The sequence below is a fragment of the Pteropus vampyrus genome, unplaced genomic scaffold, assembly GCF_000151845.1.
Source record: "Pteropus vampyrus isolate Shadow unplaced genomic scaffold, Pvam_2.0 Scaffold14, whole genome shotgun sequence".
Classification (NCBI taxonomy): Eukaryota; Metazoa; Chordata; class Mammalia; order Chiroptera; family Pteropodidae; genus Pteropus; species Pteropus vampyrus.
The window spans coordinates 8198787-8224333 of record NW_011888795.1 but is presented as its reverse complement, the minus strand read 5'-3'; the positions used below and the strand labels follow the sequence as shown (position 1 = coordinate 8224333).

General features: G+C 39.7%; 1 protein-coding gene across 2 annotated transcripts in view; it reads left to right on the top strand.

Annotated features, from left to right (window-relative positions):
• The window catches only part of LOC105306826 (nmrA-like family domain-containing protein 1), a 27101-nt gene extending 1554 nt beyond the window's left edge, over nt 1-25547 (top strand). Inside the window, exons 2-6 of one of the 2 annotated variants that reach the window (XM_011382052.2) lie at nt 9663-9784; nt 15565-15803; nt 17619-17868; nt 20668-20858; nt 24736-25547. In XM_011382052.2, the coding sequence (XP_011380354.1) occupies nt 9745-9784; nt 15565-15803; nt 17619-17868; nt 20668-20858; nt 24736-24915 (900 nt within the window). In that variant the 5' untranslated portion in view covers nt 9663-9744 and the 3' untranslated portion in view covers nt 24916-25547. Of the gene's footprint in view, nt 1-9598; nt 9785-15564; nt 15804-17618; nt 17869-20667; nt 20859-24735 lie in introns of those variants that run through there. The other variant, XM_023525993.1, reaches the window with a different exon arrangement.

Genomic DNA, 25547 nt, shown 5'->3' with positions numbered 1-25547 from the left:
AGAAGACAAGATGGAGAAGGGGCCAGGTGCTGGGAGTGGAAAGCAAGAAACTCCTTCTCTACCCGCTCAGCTCTAAGGAATCCCAAATCTACTTTGTCTCTATAGTTTTTCCTATTCTGGACTTTTCCTATAATGGAATCATACAATATGAAGGCTTTCATGACTGCCTTCTTTAACAGCATAACATTTTCAAGGATCATCCATGTTGTAGCATGTATCAGTATTTCATTCTTTTTCATTGCTGAATAATATTCCACTGTATAGATATATCACATTTTATCCATTCATCAGTTGATAGAGTTTTGGTGGTTTCTAGTTTTTAGCTCTGATAAATAATGCTGCTATGAACATTCATGTACAAGTTTTTGTATGAACATACATTTCGGTTTTCAGTTCTTTTGGAAATATACCTAGGAATGGAATTGCTGGGTTGTATGGTAACTGTGTTTAACTTTTTGAGGAACTGCCATTTAATTCTAGCCACCCTAGTGGGTGTGACGCAGTATCCCATTGTGGTTTTGATTTGCATTTCTCTAATAATGATGTTGAGCATCTTTTTATGTGTTGTTGTTTTTTTTCAGACATTTATAGAGTTTCTTTAGAGAAATGTTTATTCAGATACCTTGTTCATTTTTTAGTTGGGTTATTAATCTTTTTATTATTGAGTTGTAAGAATTGGCAGTTTCATTCTTGCTTGGTTTAAAATAGGCATCTGGAACAGCATCAGTATTTAAGGGACCCGAGACCCTGAGATTTGGTGGTGACTTAAGATCTCTTTTTATATATTATCCAGAGCCAACCTCAAATGCTTTCATAGTTTCAGTCAGGGACCTATATACTTATGGTTTCCAAATTGATATTATGGCCTTGAACACCATCCTCAGTTCCATGCTTAAATTCCAGTTGCCTGCTGGAATATTTACCTGAATATTTCAGAGCCTTGTAAAAATTAACATGTTCAAAATTAAAATTAAAATTAAACTAATCATTTTAATAATATATCTCTCACTGCCCTCTAAATGTCTCTGCTAAAACTTTCTTCTCTCTTCCCCTGCTCATCAATTCTACTTCTCATATATTTTATAAACTTGTCTTTTCCTCTCTACCTCCCACCCCTCACCCTCATCACCATTTATCAGGGCCTCATCAACTCACCTTTCTGGAGAATTGCAAATTATCTTGGAAATTAAATTAGTGTTTGTACAGTTTTTATAGCTTTAAGTACTTTATTTCAAGTTCTAATATGAGGAAGTAGGGTTATATGAAGAGTCAAACCATTACCTTGAAGCTGGAGTCATAATTCACAAAGATGAAATGGGTTAGGATTTTCCTGAGGGAAAAACTTTAGCACACTTTTCCCCAATAATTGTGTTTGGAATTTTGCAATGATTCCTTGTACTTTTGTGCATTTCTTAATTTCTAATCATTGTATTGGCTAGGCTGTACCATTTCTAAATTTTCTCGTATCTTCCCTGGGAAGAAGAGATTAGATTTATTTCCTCCTTGTTAACACCTGGGCACTTTTCAATGTGAGGTAATTTAAAAATTAAGTAAGGAGCAAAATGTTAATTATAAAATCTATGTGAGTCCACAAAGTGGATGTTCATTGTACAATTCTCTCCACTCTGTTTGAACATTTTCATAATCAAATGTTGAGAGAAAAGAACCTAAGTCCGGTCATGGTACCACAGGCTCTAAAACCATCAGTGGCTTCTCATAAGTCCAAAAACCTTAATATGATCTGCTATTTTCTGCATGATCTGTTCCTTATTTGATATTCTCCCCCTTGTTCACTATGCTGTCGGCACACAGTTTCTCACACACCGTGTATCCTCGACCCTGGACCTTTTATGAATATTCCTCTCATGGGATAGTCAACAACCACCCTTCCTCATAACACACACCTAAGCCTGGGCTCCTACTCAGATCTCAGGCTTTGCCTTGCTTCCTGTTTCAGATTAGATTAGATCTCTTGTTTACATAGACTTTTAAGCACTCCTCCTATCAGTCATAACAATTGTAATTTTAAACGATATATAATTATTTCTGTGATTTTGGTTTTCATGTTTGTTTTTCCCACTAGACTATAAGTTCCTTGAGGACAAGGCCCATGCCTATTTTATCTACCGTTTTATACCTCGTACCAGTGCCTGGCATGTAGTAAGCCTTCAAGAATACTTGTTGAGTGAATGAAGAAAAGCAAAGTATGAATTTTGACTTGTTTGAATAGAATAGATTTAGAACAGAATTTAGAATAAATTGTTTTTATAAGTTCCTAAGTAGTCAACTGACTTGCTGAAAGCAAGGAATATTGTCCTGGCAAAGACATAAAAGTCAGGCTGGAGGGCTTATGTGTCATTCATGTCTGTTTTGCCAGCACCTAGCACAGAGCCAGACTGTTGAATGAGTGGCCATGTGGGATGTGGTTCCAGTACTGTAAAACTGGACTCCCATGGCAGTAAGAATGGAAAGTAAACAGTGAGTGGGTCTGCTCTGAGAGGGTGGACCTCACTGGTCTTGATGGGGTACACAGTTGGCCCTCCATATCCACTGATTCCATAATGCAGATAAAGAATTTTTTTAAAAAGGTTACATTGTTGCTGACATGTACTATGTAGCTAGGCCTATGATGGTTCCTCGTCTGTACTGACCATGTCTTTTTCTTGTCATTATTCCCTGAACAATATAGTATAACAACTACTTACATAGTATTTACATTGTAATAGATATTATAAGTAATCTAGAGATGATTTAAAGTATACAGGAAGATATGTATAGATTATATGCAAATACTATGCCATTTTATATAAGGGACTTGAGTATCTTCAGATTTTGGTATCTGCAGAGGGTCCTGGAACCAATCCACCACACATCCTAGAAGCACGTAGCAGCACCCAGCAGCATCCAGCTGCTGGTGGCCTCCTCTGACATCACATCAGGTGGTTTTTTTTCAGTTGAGACTCTGCCCCATAAACAGTTTTCCTTGGCAGGGAAAGATTTATGAAAAAATTCTGGAGGGCAGATTTCTATTAAATTTTTATGGTATGGCCGCTCAGCAACTTCTCTGTCATCCAGTGAGCCACAGTCAGGCTATTTCCAACAAGGTCTGGACCTCAGCTCTTGAGTGGAGGGAGGTCTTTCTTGAGGACTCTATTTCAGACTTAGGGTAAAGCTTCTCCTTATATCTGCTATTTCTATATTCCTTAGAGATCTCTTCTTACTAGTTAATCCTTCATTACCCCTATCTCCAGTTGAAGTTATTCTTTGTTAAACTTTCTCTGTTCAAATTACTGTGTGGTTTATGTCTCTTAATTGAACCCCTAGTGATCAGAATTGCTGCCCTGGTACATCCCAAGATACTGCTGGGATGTAGAGAGAGATGCTGGATCGACTTCTAGGTCTGGCTTGGTGACCAGGTGGAAGGACAGTATTACCGTTGACTGGAAAGGAAAATGAGGGCAGATAGGGCAAAGTGTTGAGTTCAATTTGAGACATGTAGAATTTGAGATGTCGCTGGGACATCCAAATGAAGATGTCCAGTGAGTAGTGGTTATAGCAACCTGGGGCCATATGGCTGTACATAATTTATTTAATAACTTTCTTTGTTTTTTTTCCTGATTTTTCAATATTTCAAAATATGTTTCAGTGAATATTTTTGTACATAAATCTATATCTTGAGGTATTTTGTTTTGTTTTGTTTTGTTTTGCTTAAGATAGATTCCTAGGAGGAAAAATACTTTGCCAACAAGTATGAGCCTTTTTTAGGATTTTTGAAACATCGTCAAATTACTATCCAGAAAAATTGTATTAATTTACATTTCAACTCACAATCCATGAATATTCACCATACCATTGGAATCATAATGAAAAAAACTTTGCTAACCTAATAGGTGAAACATGAGGTATTGTAAGTTGTTTAATTTGCATTTCTTTGACAGCCAGTGTTTTTTTCTCTTCTAATCTGTTGCTTTTCTCTTATAATCTCTTGCTTTTACCACTGACTGATGGCTGTGGTCCTGAACTGTAATGCTTTCTCCAACTGCACTATCCCTTTCACCAGGTTAATTCCTACCCACCCTTCACCTTTCATCTCCAGTGATACCCCCTCAGTACTAACTGCTTTCTTCCTCACCTCGGGTATATGTCCATTTTCTTTAATATCTGGTTCCATTTCTTTGGTTTAATCCTAACTGATATGTCCCCTTTATGCTTTTTTTTTTAAGATCAATTTGTTTATTTATAAATATTTTCTAAAGAACTCATAAAGATTTTTAATAAGTTCCTCAAAAGGTCCATGTGAAATTTTGATTTTTGATTGCATCAAATTTGTTGGTTAACTTGGAGGGAATTGACATCTATATGGTATTGCTATCCATTCCAAGTAGTGCTACCATCAAGGACTTCTGAGATGCGAATGTGGTGATTCCTATCTTAGACCCATTTAACTCACAAGTTTGACAGTGCAAAAGGAAGATCAGGGTTAGGAAGTAACAACAGACTATCTGAAAGTTAATCGGGTGATAACCCAAATTGAATTTGCTATCCCAGACAGGGTCTCCTTTGAGGGGTAATAAACATAAGTCCTGATAACTGATATATAGCTATTGACGTAACAAATTGTATTTATCCTTGATTCAGATAACTGTGAACATCTCTTTCCTAGAAGGGACAGTAACACACCTTAATTGCCTGCCATCAAGGTTAGGTAAACTCTCCAGCTCTGTGCTACAGGAACCTCTATTATTTCATCAGTCCACAGGCTATTACACACTAGTCCACTATACTGATGACATCAGGATGCAGTGACCTATAGAACTGAAAACAGTTACCCTAGCTAGATGCCTTTGTCAAAAACAAGTATGTCAGAGGATAGAAGAAGAATCCCGTGAAATGACAATGGTGTGTCATCTCAGTAATGTTTTTGAGGACCAGCTGGTTTTTCTCCAAATGGAAGGACTAATGGTTGTACCACTAAGAAAGAGCCATAATTGTTGGTGGGTTGTTGACATGTTTTGCCAAATCTAGTGGTGAAAATTCATGAAAAACTATAGTAACCTTATGTAAGTAGATGTAATTTAATTACACTAAGAATTCAACTCTTAAAATAAAGGTTTGATCAGCTGAGATTCTGTTGGCTCTAGGTAAAGATAACAATGTGTAGTTGAGAAGGCAAGTTATAAATACCAACTATGGCCTTGAATTCAGTTGCACAAACGAGGACTTGAACATCTAGTGTCATTTTCATGTACATATGTATATTTTTGGATTGATTTTTATCTTTATTCTCCCTTTCAGTATTTTACATAGAAATGCTTGTTAATTTTATAATTTAAATAATAGTGGATAAGTGTTCAAGATGGAATCTAAGACAATTAAAAGAGAGATATGCATTGTCCCGTGTTGATTCTGAGTCCAATAATTGAGATTTTGTTTTAATCACTTTGGGGACAGGTTAAAAGTATGAGGTAGTTGTGTTACGTCAGATGTTATTGTTTTAAAAGTTGTGTGAGTGTGGGAAGAAACATACGTTGACTTTGGGGAGCCTAAGGGGTAGACTGTGTTGAAAATTTATATCTTATGATCACTTAGCATCTTAATTCCTTCAGTATGTGTGTGGGAATCTTCACATGCCACAAAGCCTGTTTCCATTGTGGAAGCCGTGGATCCCAGGTGCTTGCTTTCCCTGCAGCTGGGTACCACTGCAGTCTTGGAATCAGAACTTAGTGATGCAGAAGAAACAATATTGTACAGAGCATGCTGTAGAAGTGGGTAGAGACCACAGCAGCAGCTACATGCAGCTACCATAGGCTGCAGGGTCGGGTAGCAGCTCTGACTGTCCTGGACCATATCCAGAGTCGGCAGTGTTGGTGTTATAAGCTGTGATGGCTGTGCTCAGTGGCAGCAGCCATGGTATCTTTGCCAGGCAAGTTCTATGATATCATTTTGAGATACGTCCTGGCTGCTCAATTCTCTGAGCTTTGCTTTCAGCATTTCTGAAGTTTCTAAGATTGACCCAAGTCTCTTGCATAATTTTTATTACCAGTGTCTATGGTTTGCAAATAAGAATGCTGATGAATAAAGTCTTGACTATACTAACATGTTTTTATTGTTTTACCTTTATTTTTGTTCATCTTTATTTTACTCTTCAATAGATACTAAATTGTTCATAAAGAGTTATCTCGATGGTGTAAAGAAAAAATACATTAAAATTATGAGACCAAATATGCTAAGTTTGGTTTCCTCAGAGTAGTGATAGTATGAGACAACTGTTCTTAATTCTTTACACTTACCACAATTTTCCAAATTTTCATCATGGGAATGCATTTTTTGATAAAGAAGAAAAATCAAAGTCTGAGAAACAAAAGCAAAGAGCTTCATCTAAACTTTTTTATACTTAAAACAGGCAAGAGCTTGTAAAGCTCTTTTCTTTACTGGGAATATCTTTCTCACACAGCTCAACAAAACTCATTCCTATCTAAGCTGGAATATCAGGCCTTTCGTAAGCACTTCCTTTGACTTTTTTTTCCCCTTTATCTTCAAGCGACAAGGGATTTTTTTCCTTTTCAGAACACCAGTGATTCAGCTGATATTTACTATAATAATATTGAGAACTTGCTGAAGTTACCATGTTCCTACTTGCCGTGGTAGAGATTTGCCTAGTTAAAAAGCTGAAGTTTTTTGTCTCCACCCAGTGTAAATGTTTACAGGATGGTACCTGCCCATGTTAGCTATTCCTGTTCAGTCACTTTAGCTTTTGGTTTTTGCTTATAGATTATTTTTAAAGTAAAGTTTTTAATGAAGTATAAGGCACATGTAGAACATTGCACAAATCTTAACTGCACAGCTTGATACATTTTCACAAAATGAATTTACTCGTGTGATCAACACCCAGATTAAGAGAATGTTACCAGCCCTGCAGAAGCCTCTTTAAGCTCCTTCCATTCACTACTCCCAAAAGTAATCTGTCATCATAGATTAGTTTTTTCCTGCTTTTGAATGTTATATAAACTAAATCATATGCTAGATATTCCTTTACTCTTTTGCTCAACATTTTATATCTGAAATTCTTGCAGGTTGTTGCATATTGCGTTAGGTTATTCATTCTTATTACTGTATGGTATATTATTGTCTGAATATGCCACATTTCACCCATTCTACTCTTGATGGACATTTGGGTTGTTTCCATCTTTTGGCTACCGTGTACTCATAGACTTTTAATTTTTTTCTGTCACCTCTTAGAATGTGCATGTCATTGTACTATGCTGTAATCGAAGTGTGAGAACAATGTCATGTCATGCTGAGTCTTCTGGCCCTACCACGAACATATTGCCTAAAATCACTCAAGTACTCTTAGGCTACATGTGTGTATGCAGTGTGTGTGTATATAATTTTTTTCCCCCTTTACAACCTGGAATCACACTGTATATGCAGTTCTCTAGTCTGCTGTTTTCATATAACTATATTTTGAGCCTTTCTCCATTTTAAGAAAATTCTTAGAAACTGTAATTTTTAATGGAGATATTCAATTCTCCATTAAAATGATGGCTATGCCATCATTTATTTAATCCCTAGTGGCAGACATTTAGATTGTCTGCAGTTCTTTTCAATACAAATAATGGTATGGATAAACTACCTTGAATCTAAATCTTTATCTCTTTTGCATGTCTGCTTGGAATGGTACTGAGAATTCTCTATATGGCCAGTGTAGGATTGTGTGTAGTTTAGGGTAGCAGAGGCACTGCGTATCTTTCTTGTGACATAGCTGACTTTATTCCGTTAGTATTTTTATCGTAGAAATGAGAACATACAATTTTCCACTTACTGGGCCCTCTGGATTTAGCTTGTCCAGCTTAGCCTCTGCAGCTTTGCCTCTAAGAAATGCACAGGTGTGCATGACCAACTGTTCCAATCTGTAACAACTGTAGAGTAACCTCTCAGTTTCATAGTGAGTTGCACTGTAGAGCAGAGAGGAGGGCAGTTAGAATTTCTTCCTCTTGCAAAGATAATTAGGCAGAGGCAAGTTATATGAGTGGGACAGTAGAGGGAAAGGCAAAGGGCAGACGGGCTGCAGACCCATAATTTGTCTTCATATTTGACAGAGGGTCCCAGATATCTCTGCAGTAGCTGCTATTTTCAATGCCCTTTCATCAGTGCTGCAGAGTCCCTGCCCTCCAGCATTTCTTAGGAACCTAACTCCATTTGTTCATTCATTCGTTCATTCAACAAATATTTATTGTGTACTTACTATGTGTCAGATATAGCTCTAGGCCCCAGTGATATACACGAGTGAATAAAAATAAAAGTCACTGCTCTCATGGAACATACAGTCTAGTTGGGGAAGTGGGGTGGAAATAAATATACGAACAAATAAATATACCTGTAACATATCAAGTCGTAAGTGTTATGAAAAAAATAAAGCAGACTATGAGGGATGGAGAAAGCTACCTTTAACCCAGGAACATGTTCACATCTTCCCTATTGAAATAAAATTCCATTTCATCTTGTAACCATAGTTCATTCTCACTTCCTTTACAATAAGGCTCCTTAAAGGAGAAGCTACACTTGCTTTTTTCACTTCATCTTCTCTCAATCACACGACAAACTGTAGCCTCAAACCCAGTAGGTTCGATTCTGAGCTCATTTCCCCCTGAGCCTTGCTCCTGCTCCTCCATCGCCTACCCAGGTCTGTTCCAGACCTCTCTCTTTGGCTTGCAGGTGGCTGTCTTCATGTTCACATGGCGTTCTCCCTATATCTTTCCTTTGTACACATCTCTGTGTTCACATTTTCCCTTTTATAAGGATACCAGTCATATTGGATTAGAGCCACTCTAATGATCTCACTTTAACTTGATTACCTTTGTAAAGATCCTATCTCCAAATGGGGTCACACGCAGAGGTACTAGAGGTCAGGACTTCAACATACAAATTTTGGAGGGACACAGTTCAACCCCAAATACATGTTTGAGCCTTTGTAATTTTTCAACTGTATCATTTCTTTAGCCTCCTTCGGAGTATCCCTGCTTCCAGCATTGTCTTGTTTCAACCCAGCCTCTACCCTTCTGCCAGAATCTCATAAAACCTGCTGTGGATGTCAGAGTAAATCCAAGTATCTTGCTATGCCTACTAGGCTTTTTGTGTTCTGGTCTCTGCCATCTTTCCCATTCTTCTTGCTATTCCCGTAGCATTGTTGCAGTCATTGTGAGCCTTGTGTTATGACTACCGTGCCTTTGAACTTGGCTATGTGTAGCTCCTGTATGAGTTATCTCTTCCCACTGTCCCTGATTGAACCCATAGGGTCTTAGGGCCAGCTCCAGCACCATCTCCAGCACCATCTCTTCTGGAAAACTTTCCCTAACACCCCTAGTCTGGATTTTGTGTCTTTTCTCTATAATCTATGTCCCCTCTGCCATTGCTTTCTACTATATATTTATATACTAATTTATTTATCTCCCTTACAAGATCTAAATCACCAGAACCTCTAGTTCGATGCCTAGTATACCAAGGGCACTGAATACAAATCTGCTGAACAGGAAGCAGTGAACAAATGAATCTAGAAAATTGCAGTGTCATTCTGACTAAGCTAGCTAATAAGAACAATAAAACTATCAAAGGAGGGGCAAACTAAGTTACGTGGTAATCAAATGTGGCTTATTATTCTCAAGGCAGAAAAGAAGCAGATTCGGCTGTCTTCACTGCTCTGAGGAAAGTGCAGCTACTCGCCTAACTCTTTCTTTGTCCAGTAACATGACCAGCAAGAAAGTGATTGCAGTGTTTGGAGCTACAGGTAAAAAACTCTTTACTTTTAAAGTGCATCCTGACGTGGCTTACTTTCCTGTCATCATGTTTTTAACTTCAGAGTCTGCAAGCCTGGGCTGAACAAAGAGCCCTTTGGAGGAAATTAAGAAAAGTGTCCTATTGTTTGAGTTTCTGTTGTGGTAAAGGGGCTGGGTGATTTGATTTGATTTGTCAGAAATGATCTCAGCAGGACAAGGACAGCTGATATGTTCTCTTTTTCAATCGTCTGCTGACTTATTGGTTTGAGTTTCATTTCACCAGAAGCTGTACTCTAGAAACTTTTCTGTACTCACTTCCTGACAAGTGAAAAGGAGCAAGTGTGAGAGACTCATGGGTTTGTAGGGGGTATCCACATGCCTGACCAATACTTCAGCAAATCTGAAAGAATGGAGTGGGTGGGGGTTAGGAGAATGTGCTAAGTGACTTCTCTCATGTGTTCAGCTGTCCGAGCCTTTTTACTGCAGTCTCTGCTTTCACTTTTGCCTCCTTTACAACCGGTTCTTTGAAAGCCAGAGCCATCGTTGCAAAATGTTAATCAAATCAGGCCACTCCCTTTCAATCTGTTCTCATTTCAGCCTCTCAGTGATCCATTTGAAACTATCAGATCATAACATGCTTCTGCTGAAAACCCTCCAATGTCTGTCTCATTCCAAGTAAAATGCCAAGTCCAGCTAATGAACCCTCATCTTCTACCACTCCTCTTTACTTATTCTGTGTGTTCCTCAGACACACTGCCGCCTTAAATTCTTTGCATTGGCTGCCCCCTCAACCAGGAATAAATAATCTTCCTCCTGTTCCTCACACTTCTTTCTCTCTCGTGTCATTCATGACTGCTCAGATGTCGCCCTCTCCATGAGCACTTTCCAGACCAATATCTTTAAAATTGCAACTTCTCTCCACCCTGCCACTGTCTGGCTGCCCTCCCTGCTTGATTTCTTCCCTTACTGTCTGACTCTCCATTCTAGAATATAAGCTCTATGAGCACAGGAGTTTTGTCTGAAGGGTTAAGAAAGGACTAGAGCAGAGAGAGGGGAGAAATAGATTTGCAAAAGCCAAGAGCCAGGTATATTGACTTTAAAAAGGAAAAAAAATAAAAGGTAAATGGGATACAAAGTAAATGATTTTAGAAAGCATTAGGTGATAGTGAGAATATTATTTTTCCTTGAAAGAGATGAGAAGCCATTAAAGGATTTTGAGTAGAGGAGTGACATGAGATGACTTTGGTGTTAAAGGGATGATTTTAGCTTCTGTTTTGTGAAGAGACTGTAGGGGGCAAGGGCTGAGCAGGGAGACCTTTTAGGAGGCTGCTGCCATAATCCAGGCAAAATATGGCTAGGACCAGAGTGGCAGCAGTGAGGTGGTGGGGAGCAGTCAGATTCCGGGTGCATTCTAAAGAGAGTTGGCAGGACTCGCTGATGGACCAGATATTAGCGGTGAGAAGAGAGGAGTAAACAGTGACTTTAGAGTATTCCGGCTTGAGCAGCTGGAAGAGTAAAATTGTGAACCAGTGAAACCAGAAAAAAAACGTGGTGGGAGCAGGTCATGGAACACCAGCAGCTCCATTTTGGTCTGTGAAACTTGAGCCTAGGTGTTCAGAATAGGCAGCTGGATAAGAGCCTTGGGAGTTGCTCCTAAAGGAATCAGATTAGATGTGTCAGAGCTGAAGAAAATTGATTCCTGCTTAGCTGAGGATAGGGCTGATTACCTTACTGCCCAGGTCTTTAAGGTAAAGTTGCCAGATTTAGCAGATAAAAATATAGGATGCCTAGTTAAATTTGACAGGGAAACATGTTAACCTTTAACCTGTGTATGTGTTTGCACATCCAGTTCTGAACAATACCTCTAGAACCTGCCATCAAATGCTGTTTTGGACCAAAAAAGGGGTTCTATGGAAAGTAACCTCACAGGATGATCTGATCATAAATTCCTAACAGGGCAGGTCATGGTGGGTAGTCACACCCCAGGCCTATAACTTCTGTAGTAAAAGGCTTATCTTTGCCTTAAGCAAGCCCTGTACATTGTTTTTGAGCATCTAGGTTAACACACCTTTGAAATAAGCCATAACACCCTCAAGAGAACATGTTATCTTGTTAACTATCCTGTAACACAATCCCCGCCTTGCTTTGTATCACCTCCATGTCACTTTCCTTACATTCCCTCCTTAATTTCAAATGCATAAAAGAAACGGCAAAACTCTTATTGTTCAGAGCATTTGAGATCTTGCTCTCTGGCATATGTCATCAGTTTGGCTCACATAAACTCTTATAAAAATTCTCTACAAGTTTGAATGTTTCTTATGTCAACACGGAATGTTTCTTATCTCAAAATGGAATCATCTAGTAGGAAACTGGGTCCATGAGTGAACAATCCAGAATAAGCGAGGAGGGTCTGAGACAACTGAGTATGTCAAGAATGGATGTTCTGGGGCTGCTTTATTGGGCTGATGAATTTATGAGTATGTCTGGCTAATTTAAAGGAGCAAAGCCTAGGTGGATGAATTCCTCTCCTGGTTCGCATCTTAAACATTAGAGTGGGAGTGGTTAGGAGAGCCAGGCTTGAGTTTGGTCCAGCTCCTCTTATCTTTTCACACTGGTCCATGTCATTTGCTTCTTCATCTCACACAGGTCCAGGCAGGACTGTACCTCCAAAGCTAAGAGTTGCGAGCACAGAGATTTCAGTCTTTCCGATTTATTTATTCATTCAGTTATTCAACACATAGGTATTGGAAACTTACGGTTTGCCAGGGAATAGTCTCAGCACATGGTTGGGAAACAGGGATAAAGAATAAATAGTTTCTGTCTTCGAGGAGAACCCAGTTTAGTAGCGGGGTTATACGGAAATAATTACAATAGTCGATGTAGGCTGAATTGTGTATGCCCCCCAAATTGATATGTTGAAGCCCTAATTTCTAGTACCTCTGAATATGACTATTTGCAGATAAGGACTTTACTGAGGCAGTTACGTTAAAATGAGTCTGTGAGAGTGGGCCTTAACCCTATTTGACCGGTGTCTTTTTAAGAAGAGGAAATTGACACACAGAGACAGGAGGGGCTGGAGTGCACAGAGGCAAGACCACCTAAGGATGCAGTAAGAAGGCTCTCCATTTGCTGACCAAGGAGAGAGATCTCAGTAGAAACCAAACATACCAACACTTTGATCTTGGACTTCTAGCCTCCAGAACTGTGAGAAAATATGTTTTAATTGTTTAGGTCACCAATCTGTGGAATTTTGTTATGACATGCCTAGCAAACTAATATAGCTAACGAATATTTGTTATTGAATTTTTATTTCTATAGATGTGTGTATAATAATTTTAAAAGTCTAATAGTCCTACAAAGCTTATAAAGAAGCCCAGCAGACCCTGCCCTACCCCTTTCTTCTGTTTCTATTGGTATTTGTCTCCATATTTCTAAATAATGTGATAAGATGCTATTTCTCGATATTCAATTTTAGATGTTATGCATTGTCTTCATCCATTGTCTATATCCACAGCCCCAAGGACATACTTCTTTTTTCTCATCCTCCCCATATGGCTTATAACAATTTGTCTTTTTTCATATGGACAATGGACTAATATGGGCCCATATTATGATTATGTAATTATTGTTCATACTTGCGCCATGTAGTGTGCGCTTTCTTTTCTTACATAATTTCTCGTTTTTCCTGAAATTAATAATTGCCTTTATTTCTTATTCGTTTCATTTTCTTTGTACCTATCATTCACTTTTCCCTAATCTCTTCAATAAAGCTAGATGATTTCTTTCAAAATGAGCAAATGCATCATTAATCTGTTGGTTCTGTCCCCCAACCCCCATGGAGATCTCCCTCCCGGAGTGCTCCATCTTTTAATTTCAATCTTCCTAGGATTCTCTTCCTCATTATTCTAACAATTCTCTTTGCCTTTTTCCTAGGTTTGGTTTCTGTTTCTTAGATTCCTCTTGCTTGCTTTCCTTTGTCATTTTGCTAGAAAATATCCTCCAGTAGCTTACAGAGAAAGAGTGCATAGGAGTTAAATTTTTGAAATCTGAGTGTCTGAAAATGTCTTTATGTAAAATGTTTAGACTCAACAGACTATTTGGCTAGGTTTAGAATTGTAGTCAGAAATTAATTTTCCCCCTACATTGCCTCACTCCATTGCGTTCAGTGTTATAAAGAAATTTGATGCTATTTTTATCCCCACCTTTGAATTCATCACCATCCCTGTCTCCATCAAAGCTGTAAAGATTTTTTTTATCCCCAGTGTTCTGAAATTTCACAATTATGTAAACAATCTGGGACTTCATTTGTTCATTGTGCTGGGCACTCGGTGCCCCCTTAATTTCAAAGTTCATTTATAACCCTTGAACCCTGGGAAATTATCTCCTTTGCTAATTCCACACCTTCATTTTCTCTTCTCTCATTCTGGAATTCCCCTGGCTTGATCGTCTCTTTCCTCTTTCCTATTTTCCATTTCTTTGCTTTTTTTCCTCAATTCTGGGAGATTTCTCCAACTTTTCTTATTGAAAAATTTATTTCTTCTATATTTTAAATTTCTGAGATTCATGTTTCCTTTTGAATACTCTTTCTCTTTCTCTTCTGCCTCTCCCTCCCCTTTTATTTGTATAGTATGCAGATGTAGTGTTCTGAATGCACAATCTTCTCCAGTCTCTGAAAATATCAATCCTTTAAAAGTTTTCTTCTGTTCACCGCACTGTTTCTGTTTCCTTTTATCAGGTTTTTTGTTGTTGGTGGTGGTGAGTGTTTTTTTGTTGTTTTGCCTTTCCTGCTGGAGGCTTTCTTCAAACATCTGGTGACCTTTGGCTGTCTGTTCATGTTTACCACTAGAGTACTAACCTTCAGCTGAAGCTCTTTGTGCAAAGGCAAAGCTCATTAAATGGCAGACCCTATAGGGTTATCAGTGGCATATCAATTTGGTTTGGTCCCACAAGAAACAAGTGCCATACTCTTTCAGAGAAGCTGAGGAAAACTGAATAAAGGTGGAAAGAGAAGAGAACAATAAAGAATAAGTAAGCAACAGGAGGCAAGAGTAAAGTGTAAGAGAGATAACCAAAACCTGGGGAGAGCAGCCGTGTGGAGGGTTCACCTCTTTTCCTGTCCTCAGATCTGTGGCTGATGCCTCTCATTGACCAGACCAACCTGAGTGCAAGAGAGCACATTGATAGAGTCCATACAGGTCAGCCTCTCTCAGGGCACTAGGCAGGGTGGAGGAGGCGAAGGTAGATCTGAAGGCACAAAAAATATATTCAGGACGGGTATGCAACCCATCTGACGGAGGATCCCAAATGTCAGTAACCCAGCATAGGACTCGCATATATCACAGGGCGTTTAGTAAATATTTGCAGAGAAGATAAGTTAAGCAAGTAATGATCATATTATGCATGGCTTCGAATGCCGTAAAAAGAAACTTGTGTTAAGTTTCAACCTTTTAGAAACCCCTTTTGAAAATAAAATTGTATGAAGAACCTGAAAATAAAATCTATAACCAGATAAAAGTAGAAGTACCCATTTGAATCTGGGGTACAGAGTCTGGCACCCTGCTCATTTGGCCTCCTCGTTGCCTCAGTACACTCTTATTCTTCCTCTCTCTGCTGGACTCTGACAAGGCTGTGAGAAACCTAGTTCGCAAACCACCGTTGCAAGCCGCGGGGAAGCCTCCTGAAGTAGTTATCACAACAGCTGTACTCCGAATAACTGGACTCCCTGACCAGCTTTTTTTCAGTGAACATTCTTCCTGAGCCTTCTTCTATTTCTTCTTCCCCAATCCTGCAGGAGCTCAGGGTGGCTCTGTGGCCAAGGCCATTTTGGAGGGCAAAAAGTTCGCCGTGAGAGCACTAACCAGGGATGTGACTCAACCAAATGCACTGGCGCTCCAGGACCTTGGTGCTGAGGTGGTGAAAGGGGACCTGGATGATGAAGCATCGGTAGAGGCCGCCTTAAAAGGTGCCTATGGGGCCTTCTTGGTGACCAGCATCTGGAACAGTAATAGAGAAAAGAAAGAAGTGTGTCAGGTGGGAACACCTTTGAACCCTTTCCTCTTACCTTCCCTGGCTGCCCTGCCCTCCCTGGAACGGGGTAGGCCTTCCAGTCTGGACAAAAATATAAACCTCATTCCACAACATTTCTACAGGACTTATGAAATATATATATTTCAAGTACTTGTTCAAGGTGTCTTTGATTGTGAAATCAGTGTTACGTAGAACACGTCCACATCTCAAGATCTTGGATCTTCGAGAATGGCTGTGCAATAGAGCCAGTCATTAGATTCTCACCTTTTGTTTGTAGATGGCATATGAGGGTTGGCAGTAAAGATACCCCTAAAATTAAGGTTAGTCTGAGAGTGAAATGGAAAGAACAAAAATGTAACGGTATATTTATACTTTCGGTAGAGAATTTGAGGATGAATTAATAATGGGTACATCGAAAAAGAATTGAACAAATAAGCAAACAAACCCACAATGATTAACTCCAGGGAAAATGAAAGTTTGTAAAAAATAAATAAATAAATGTAACCATAGGATATCACATGGCTCAGCTTTAGCTGTGTATAAGCACTGATTATTGCTCTAGTCTAATGTTATGACATTGGGAGCATGGAAAAAAAGGGAATTGCATGTATGTGTGATGGTGGCGGTGGACTCTGTGCGTATGTGTGTGTGTGAGAGAGAGAGCGAGAACACTAAAGATGAGGGCTCATCTTTCACAGTAGGAATTTAATAGCTGATGCCTTAAATTGAAAAAAAAATCAAATATTAGTAGTGCAAACATGTTATTTAGAAATAAAGAAACAGCTAAAATAGATGAAAGTGGTTACTTTGATAACTACTCTGGAGAGCAGTTATCAGCATGGAAGCTCAGGGAACTTCTTGGTCATTATAAGATCTATTTTCCCCCCTATGGCAGTACTATTTGTATGTCTAAATTAGAAAAAATATGAAGATTAGATTTTAAAAATGTAGTGGATAGGATCAGCCTCTTGCAGAAATGGCACAATTCAAAAAATTAAGAACAGGGTTAAACTATTTCAGGAATGTCTGTTAAATTAATTATACCACTTATAGCTTGTCTTTTAGCGATAAACTTTGAAAGGGCCTATTTTAAGAACTCTGGGTACTAATTCTGATATTCACTCACTATGAAACCCAGGGGTACAAACAAGTTGCTTCTCTGCTTCACTTTCTGCATCTACTAAACGAGATTAATTATGTCTGCTCTGCTTGCTACGTGGAGTTTTATAAGGAAAAAAAAAGAAGGAAACGGTGAAAAGAAAGAAGGAAGGAAGGAAGGGAGGGAGGGAGGGAGGGAGGGAGGGAAAGAGAAATAAAGGTGCTTTGGAAAAATTGGAACTAAAATATAAAAAAGAATATTTCTGTATATATGTGTGTGTTTGTGTGTGTCTATAATAATAATTATATGTATACATCCATTATGCTCTCAATATCAGATGGTATGTAGACATAATTCATTACTAGAAAACATTATTATATTGTGTATTGTTTTCTCAAGTGTCTTTAGCCTCATATACAAATTAATGCGGCAGTTGATCACAAAGATACTGTCAGCCTAGAGGAAGGGACCAAATGTCCCCAACCTTTCCCACCAGGCTGCCTCTCAGTTTCTAATGGTGCTCCGCGTTTGATATGGTGGCGCTCTACTCACTAAGATCATTGCCCTTTCATACAATAGCTTGAATATATTATCTTGATGCTGGAAGAGCTCTTTTTCTAAGGAGGACAATAAGAAAAGGAGGGGGTGGACCCAACACTGCCCTCTAGTCCATATGCAAATACAGCAATCGATATAAAGAATTTATGTTTGTCCCTTAGGGAAAGCTGGTAGCTGATGTCTCCAAGCGCCTGGGTCTGAAGCACGTAGTGTTCAGTGGCCTGGAGAATGTCAAGCGCCTGACCAACGGGAAGTTGAAAGTTGAGCACTTTGATGAAAAGGGAGAAGTGGAGGAGTATTTCTGGTCCATTGGTGTCCCCATGACCAGCATCCGCGTGGCAGCTTACTTTGAGAACTTTTTCACCATATGGAAGCCCATGAAAGCCTCTGATGGAGATTACTACACCTTGGGTAAATGGAAGTTTGCAGTGAAAGTTATCTAGACATCTGCTGTCCTCTCCTCCCCCTTCCTCTTTCCTTTCCTTCCTCTCTTCAGTGGACATACATCGTTTGAGTGCCTACTATGTGCTTGGCTCTGTATGAAGTGCTGAGAGGAATACCAAACTGTCCTAGACTTCACAGAGAACTGTGACCTCAAACCTCAGTTTCCTCATGTCTAATGGAAAAGTTGGGCAAGATGACTTCTAAGGTCCCTTTTAGCTCATCCAGTTGGCCATCTCCATCAGCATGGAAGACAGTCTTCTCTTGATCTGGTCCCATGGGATTCTCCAGGGATAGGTTTCAAGCCCTGTCTGCAGTCTTGTTCTGTAGGTCTGGGCTGGAGCCTGAAAGCCTATAGTTTTAACAAGGATTCCTGGTAATTCCAGTGCTGTCAGTCCACTGGCTAGCATTCCTCTGCCCTTTGGGGACATTTTCTTTGCCCATAGTTCAAGGTGGCTCTGTAGAGTGGAGGGAATATGGAAGTATCAATGGCAACAATTCAGTCCTTTTTCTTGGCACATAATTAAGATTCATCAGAGGCATAACTAGTGGCAGTCCAAGTAGAGCTGAGCCAGGAGCACTTGCCAGTTACAGACGACCTGGGTAATAGTTGAACAAATGATGACATAAATGTATAAATGTGATACATAGCTTTAGCCCCCACCAGGTTTTAGAAGCCAGCTCACTGACATCTCCCTGGTCTTGAACTAGAACATTATAATTGATCAGTTACAGTGTCCTGGGTGAAAAGATGATGCCTTAAACTTCTCTTACCCAGTCCCATCTGAGGCCCCAGAGTCTATAAAACACAGTATCTCCACTATAGGAATAGCTAACATTTTCTAGGGGCCCAGCACTGTGCTATTTACCTCCATTTTACGGATCAGGAAGCCGAGGCACAGACAGATAAAGTAACTGTCCCAAGATCACTAATAGGACATGGACCCAGGCAGTTTAGCTCCGGAGCTGTATTCTTTACCACTGTCCCATAGCTGCTTTTAATCCCATCCCAAGACCTTCAGTCCTCAGAAACAAAGTTCAGAGTCAGAACAGACTTGACCCTGAGTGCCTCAAAAAGCTCAAACTGCTTTACAAACATAAAATACAATTATAATTTAATCTGAGGAGTGAGCAAACAGTTTGCCTATGAAGAAATTCAGGCAGGAAACTAATTTTGCTACAAAGTACCAAATATAATATTTGGTCTTTGTCTGCTAAGTCTTAAGTCACTTTTACACTGGAATAAAATTCAGAAACCTTGATTCTTGTCCTGGCCTGTTGCTTTTTAGCTGTGAGGCACCAGTTGAGTCAATGAGGCTTGGTTTTATCATTACAAAATGAGAGTGCTGAGGCTAGGTTGTGTCCACTTTGGGTTCCAGCCCCAGGATTCTGGGATTCTGGAAATCAGTGAGAGGCCATATCATACTGTAGGAAGGGCACAGGCTTTGGAGTGATGCATGAGGGTTTGAACCCCCTTCTGCTGCTTGCTGGCTGAGTAACTTCGGGCAAGTACCTGATATTCTTATGTTTCAAGATTGTTTTGAGAATTAAACCAGCCAATATGCTCATTCATTCATTCATTCATTCAATAAATATTTGAGGACATACTATGCACCAGTCACTCACTTGGGTTTCAGTAATAAACAGTTCAAAAACAGAAAGCTGTGCCCTCACAAAGCTCCTATTTGGGTGGAGGAGATAAATAATAAACATAATATATAAGTAAAATATATTGTATGTTAAGAGGTACGTGCTATAGAAAAATTAAGACAGGGTAAGGTATATGTGGAATGCTAGCAGTAAGTGAGTGGTGTGTGAAATTTAAACAAGATGATCAGTGAACCTCCTTGAGAAGGTGACAGCTGAGCACCTTCTGGAAGTAGGTAGTGGGCTTTGTGAGTATTCGGGGGAAGAAGATTTTGAGCAGAGGGAACAGCCAGTGTGGTTGGAACAGAGCAAGTAGGGGAGGGTAGTAGGAGGTGAGCCAGAGTTAACAGAGGCCTAGTCCTGTAGGCCATTGGCTTGTCTTTTGAGAGACAGAGCCATTGTAGGGTATGGGCAGTGATGATATGAGTTGACTTGAGTTTTACAGGATCTCTCTGACTTGTGTTGAAAAGAGACCACGGAAAGGTAAGAGTGGAAACAGGGAGACCAACTTTGCAATAATCCAAGTCAAAGGTGATTGTTCAATGTGGCTTGGACCAAGGTAGTAGCAGTGAAGATGGTGAGAAGTAGTGAGATTCTGGACATACTATGAATAGTATTTCCAAAAAAATAAAAAATAAAATAGGATATGGGGTGTGAGAGAAGTGTCAAGATTTTTGACTTTGAAAAACTAGAATTATGGAGTTGCCATTAACTGAGATGGGGAAGTCTGTAGGGGGAGCAGATTGTGGGGGTATAGGAAATCATTTCAGGGCACATTGAGTTCAAAATGTCTATTAAACAGTCAAGTAAGGATGTTGAGTAGGAAGTTGGACATATGAATCTGGAATTCAGCAGAGATGTCTGGGTTGGAGATACAACTAATCACACTTTGCACACAGCAAATACTTAGTAAATGGTTGCTCTTTAAAAAAAAAAAAATCAATACCCAGGCATAATGGTATTTTCTCACACAAAACCTTATAACTGCATAGTTTGTGGCCACTTGGTGTTGCATTGCTTTCATAGATTTGGTTTAAATGGTTGATTAATTCAAGTTGGTAAACCTACCAAGGATGTGATATAATTAGCTATTTCTGTCTTTTTTTTTTTTTTTTTTACTAGCACTGCCTATGGGGGACATACCAATGCATGGCATCTCCGTTGCTGATATTGGAGCAGTGGTCTCTAGCATTTTCAATTCTCCAGCGGAGTTTTTAGGCAAGGCCGTGGGTCTCAGTGCAGAAGCACTAACAATACAGCAATATGCTGATGTTTTGTCCAAGATTTTGGGGAAAGAAGTCCGAGACGCAAAGGTAAGTTTCTAGGAGACGTAAATGTGATTACAAGAGTCCAGCGTGGGCAAGAAGAAACTGAAGAGGGTTCCAGTCCCACAAATCTATCTTCATCTGCTGGTGTATCTGAATCCCACCCTTATGGCTTTATTTCTTTGGCTTAAGGTTAATCAGTTTGTTACAGCAAAATTACTCTTGGGCGGCAAGAACTTAGAATCCGAAGACCGAGGTACAACTTTTCATACACACTATCCCAATTCTCCTCCCTCAAGCACTCACTGCTGATCATTGCCGTCTGCCCCAGCTCACCAGTGTGGGGCAAGGCACTCAGCCTCTCTGAGTCTCGGCTTCCTCACCCGTCAAGCAGGATGATAGAATCTACCTTGGCGAGTTCTTGTGAAAATTAGGACATATTTAAGGGGCTTAGCATAGTGTTTGGCATGTAGCAAGTACATATCAAGTACCTGTTGGGTACCTGGTGCCATCTTTATGGAGTTTACTGCAGAGTCAGGGTAAAAAACGTTAATGCACCTGAAATCACAGTGATCAGTACAAGACAGAGCAATATAGGTGCTTAATTGTGTTGTCCACATTGTCTGTGCTATAGGTGATCAGAGAAGGGTAGGAGAAGGCTTCATGGAAGAAGTGGCTTTGAGGCGCTCCTTGAGGGTGGGTCAGACTGTGTGTAGTTGGAGCGAGGGGGCTGGGCTGGCTAAAGTCTAGAATTCTAAATTCTAACCCTGCTAAATCAACGTGAGTGAACCAGAGGCAGCATGGGGAAGTAAGCAAATCCTGGTTCTGCCCTTATCTGTCTGTGGAATCTTGGCAAGTTATTTAACCTCTCCAGCCCTAGTTTCTTCATACGCTAATAAAAAGTGATTATACTTCTCTCACAGGATTGTTGAAAGGATGAAATGAGATAATATCAGGTGCCTGGCACTGGGTCTGGCACTTAGTAGGCCCTCAATAGCCGATCATGATAGAAATCGGGCGGGAATGGCCTGGACGAGAACAGACCTTTTGGCTAGGACAGACCTTTTATAGAAAAGTGAGAGGAACTGATGATATTGCGCATAACCAGCCATTTCTCCAAAGCAGGTGTTGATAAGAGGAAGGAGAAGGAGAATAGTGTTCCTGTGTTTGTATGTGCCTCAGAGAGAGACACCATCAGAGCTGAATTTTGGAGGACCCATACCTTCTTTCAAGCTGGCAGGCATTAACTAATAATATGGCTTTGTCTCTCTCGGCTGCAATTCTCTCATCTGTGTGAAATGAGAGTGTTGTTCAGATGATTTCTAAGGTCTTTCTCCACACCAACATCTCTCTGGAGTAGGGATCTGCAAACCAGGACCCTCCACCTGCTCTTTAAAATAAAGATTTATTGGAACGCAACCACACCACTATTTATGTATTGTCGATGGCTGTTTTCATGATACAATGGTAGAATTGAATAGTTGTGGCGGAGACCACACGACCCGCAAAGCCTGAAATATTTATATCTAGTCCTTTAAGAAAAGGTTTGTTGGCCTCCACTCTAGAATGTTCCTGGAGTTAGGGATAGAATGCTGATTTTTGTTTTCCTCTGCAACTCTTGGTTCAGTGAATCTTGAAGACTTATCTAGATTTCCAATTCAGCCTTAGGAACTAAAGCTGTGAGGAGGGTAAGAGATCTTTTACTTGAAAATGACTGAAGGTGTCTTTCATGGAGAAAATAAGGTACTTCCAAGCCCAAGAAGGCAGCCAGCCACTCAGCAGATGGACTCATGAGATGACCTGCAAAGCCCTTGTACCTGGGTGCAGATGCACTTCTCGGGGACTGAGCCTTCTCTCAGGGCATTTGTATCTGTTTGGCCCTTACATAGTTTTGTGTCATGTGGTTTGAAGTCTGTAAGGAAGAAGGGGAGAAGGGCGAAGGACTGTGGGTGTGTGGTGTGTGGTGTGTGTTCATTCTCAGAGGACTGGATAGGCTTTGTTTTAGATGGCTTGGGACCTTCCAAGCATCTCTCAGTCACCTACCTGGTCCCTGACTATTCTTGGTACATCACGTTTTTTCACAAAGCAGCAGAAACTTCCCTGGCGTCAAAAGTTTTAGGGCATTAGAGGCTGGAAGTTCTACAGAATGGTTAACGCTGTTCTTAGTTACTAGGCTGGCCTGAAGATGCTGGCCACTGGGAAAAAGGCTTAGGCATTATGCTACACTAAGGAAGGATGCGTGTGGCCACAAGGTGGCGCTCCAGCCTTGGCAGTCTGACTTTCCCCAACCCAGTCTGGTCGGAAGGAGGCTGTTAGCATAACTCTGAAGGGAATGCACGTACCGTAACACACTCCCATCAGAGGAACTGGTCTGGCGGAAACTGTAACCCCAAAAGGGACATGGTTCTTTCAGAAAGGTGCGCACAACGGAACAAATCTCTTTCCTTCAAAAGTCTGCAGAAAAGAATCCCCTTTTTAATGAGGGATATTAGTTATCAAAGTTACAGGATGAAGGAGTGACTCAGGAGACAGACATTTTAGAAGTTATCTTCCATGCTTCTCATGGAGTACTCTGTTTCTAAACTTATTAAAGTTTTAAATTTTTTTCTAATTTCGAAAACAACTGCTTATTTCAGAAACAAAGAAAATTATAAAAAATAAAATAAAAATCATATGGTTTATCAGAGATAGCAGCTGTTGAGATTTGGCACATTTTCTTCTAGTCTTTCAAGTATATATATATATATATAAATACATATTTTATATATTTTATTATGTATTTTATATATAAATATAGATTATATATAATATATATTTTATATATAAAGTTAAAATAACACTATGTGTACCATTTTGTATCTGGCCTTTTCATTTAACAGATTGTTATGAGCATTTTTCTATTTTGTTAAACTTCAAAAGCATTAATTTTAATAACTGCATAATATTCTTAGGGTAGATGTACTACAATTTATTTTACCATGCCTCTATTTTTGGACAAGTAGTTTGTTCTTGATTTTTCATTATTATAAATGGCATATGACAATCATTGTTTTATATGAGTTGTTTGTATCTGTCACACTTTTCTAAGGCCAAGTGGAATAGCAAGGTTAGAGTTTATCTTGGGGCTAAAGACAGATTACACTGGATCTGATAGTTAGATACGGTTTTTACTAATTCAGGTGGGGGAACTATTGATGTAGTTAGTGTCAGGAGGGACTCAAGGGGCGGATTTTGTAGAAAGCGATAGAGGTGGCCCAGTAGCTGTGTGATGGGCAGCATTTCTTTGGGCCTGGCCCTGGCAGAGGCTGGGATGGTTAAGTCAAGATGCTTATATTTAGTCCAGGAGGAGAGTGATGATGGAGGGGACATCAGCCAGGAGGAAAAGACAGAGCCCAGTGCCAGAGTATGCAGGAGCCTTTATGGTACGTGGAGGACCAGATGATAGAATATCTGAGAGGGCTGCTGAGGGAATCCCATGAGGAAATGTATATGAAAGCTGTTCAGGTGAAATGGGTAGAGATCCATAGTACCTTATCCAAAATTCTTGGGGCCAGAAACAATTCAGCCTTCAGAATCTTTCAGCTTTTAAATAAGTTATAGTCTATGTGTATTATGTAACATCAGCATCGGGCCGAGGCAGGAACCTGTAATCAAATACATCAATATCTGCAGAAAAAATATGACTACTTCTACTAAATGAGATAATTAAAGGCCATAAATAGTTTTGCATACATTCAGATCAGAATTAGTTCAGAAAATTCAGTTTGCTGCCAAATTGCTTATAAGAAAAATTTAGAGTTTCTTGGGTTTTGGAGTTAGGCTAAAGAATTATGGACCTGTATCATCATTAAAGTGAATAATTTCTTCTCAAACTATTTTCAGTGAGACTAAAACATTTTCTATTTTTCTTTTAACTTGTTCTTAGATCACCCCAGAAGCGTACGAAAAGCTGGGATTTCCTAAAGCAGAGGAATTGGCTAACATGTTTCGTTTCTATCAAATGAAACCAGACCGCGATGTCAAGCTCACCCACCAACTAAACCCCAAAGTCAAAAGCTTCAGCCAGTTTATCTCAGAAAACCAGGGAGCTTTTAAGAGCATTTAATCTGTTCAAACAGGTCACTGAACACACAACTTCCTTCCTCCCTGATTCTGATCCTCTTTATAGTACAACATCTACATTTGAGAACAGATGTGTGAGAGTATGATTGTTCGCAACACCAAAGGCTTCCCCAAAGTTCTCTCGAGTAAGAAACACTGAAGTGATGATTTGACACAGTAATTTGACTCGCATATAACTCTCCAGCTGGTGATTAGGACGGTACACCTGTTTGGTTAAGTAAGAAGCCCTAAACCTATCATCTTTCGTAGCTCTCTCTCCCCAACAGCCAACTAACCTCACAAGGCTCTGGCCTGAGGAAGTTGGATCTTCTTCCCTAACATGAATAGAAGTGGCCTTGATTTTCTCCTGCCTCAGTGATCTTGAGCCCTGGCTCTGAAACTCTCGTAGCCAGCTCCAGTTTTGTTTTGTTTTGTTTTTCTTTTCAAGGGCATTGTCATGTTCTCAGGGAACTTTTAAGTAATTTTAATTTCTTAAAAATCTTTATAGAGGACTTTCTGGGGAATATGGTGTTCAATGAATAAGCACAAGTGTTGGAAATTCCTAAATTCCATTTTGCTTCAAGGTTGGAAGTTTATTCTCTGAATTATTCAATAAATCATCTAAACTCTGGGAAA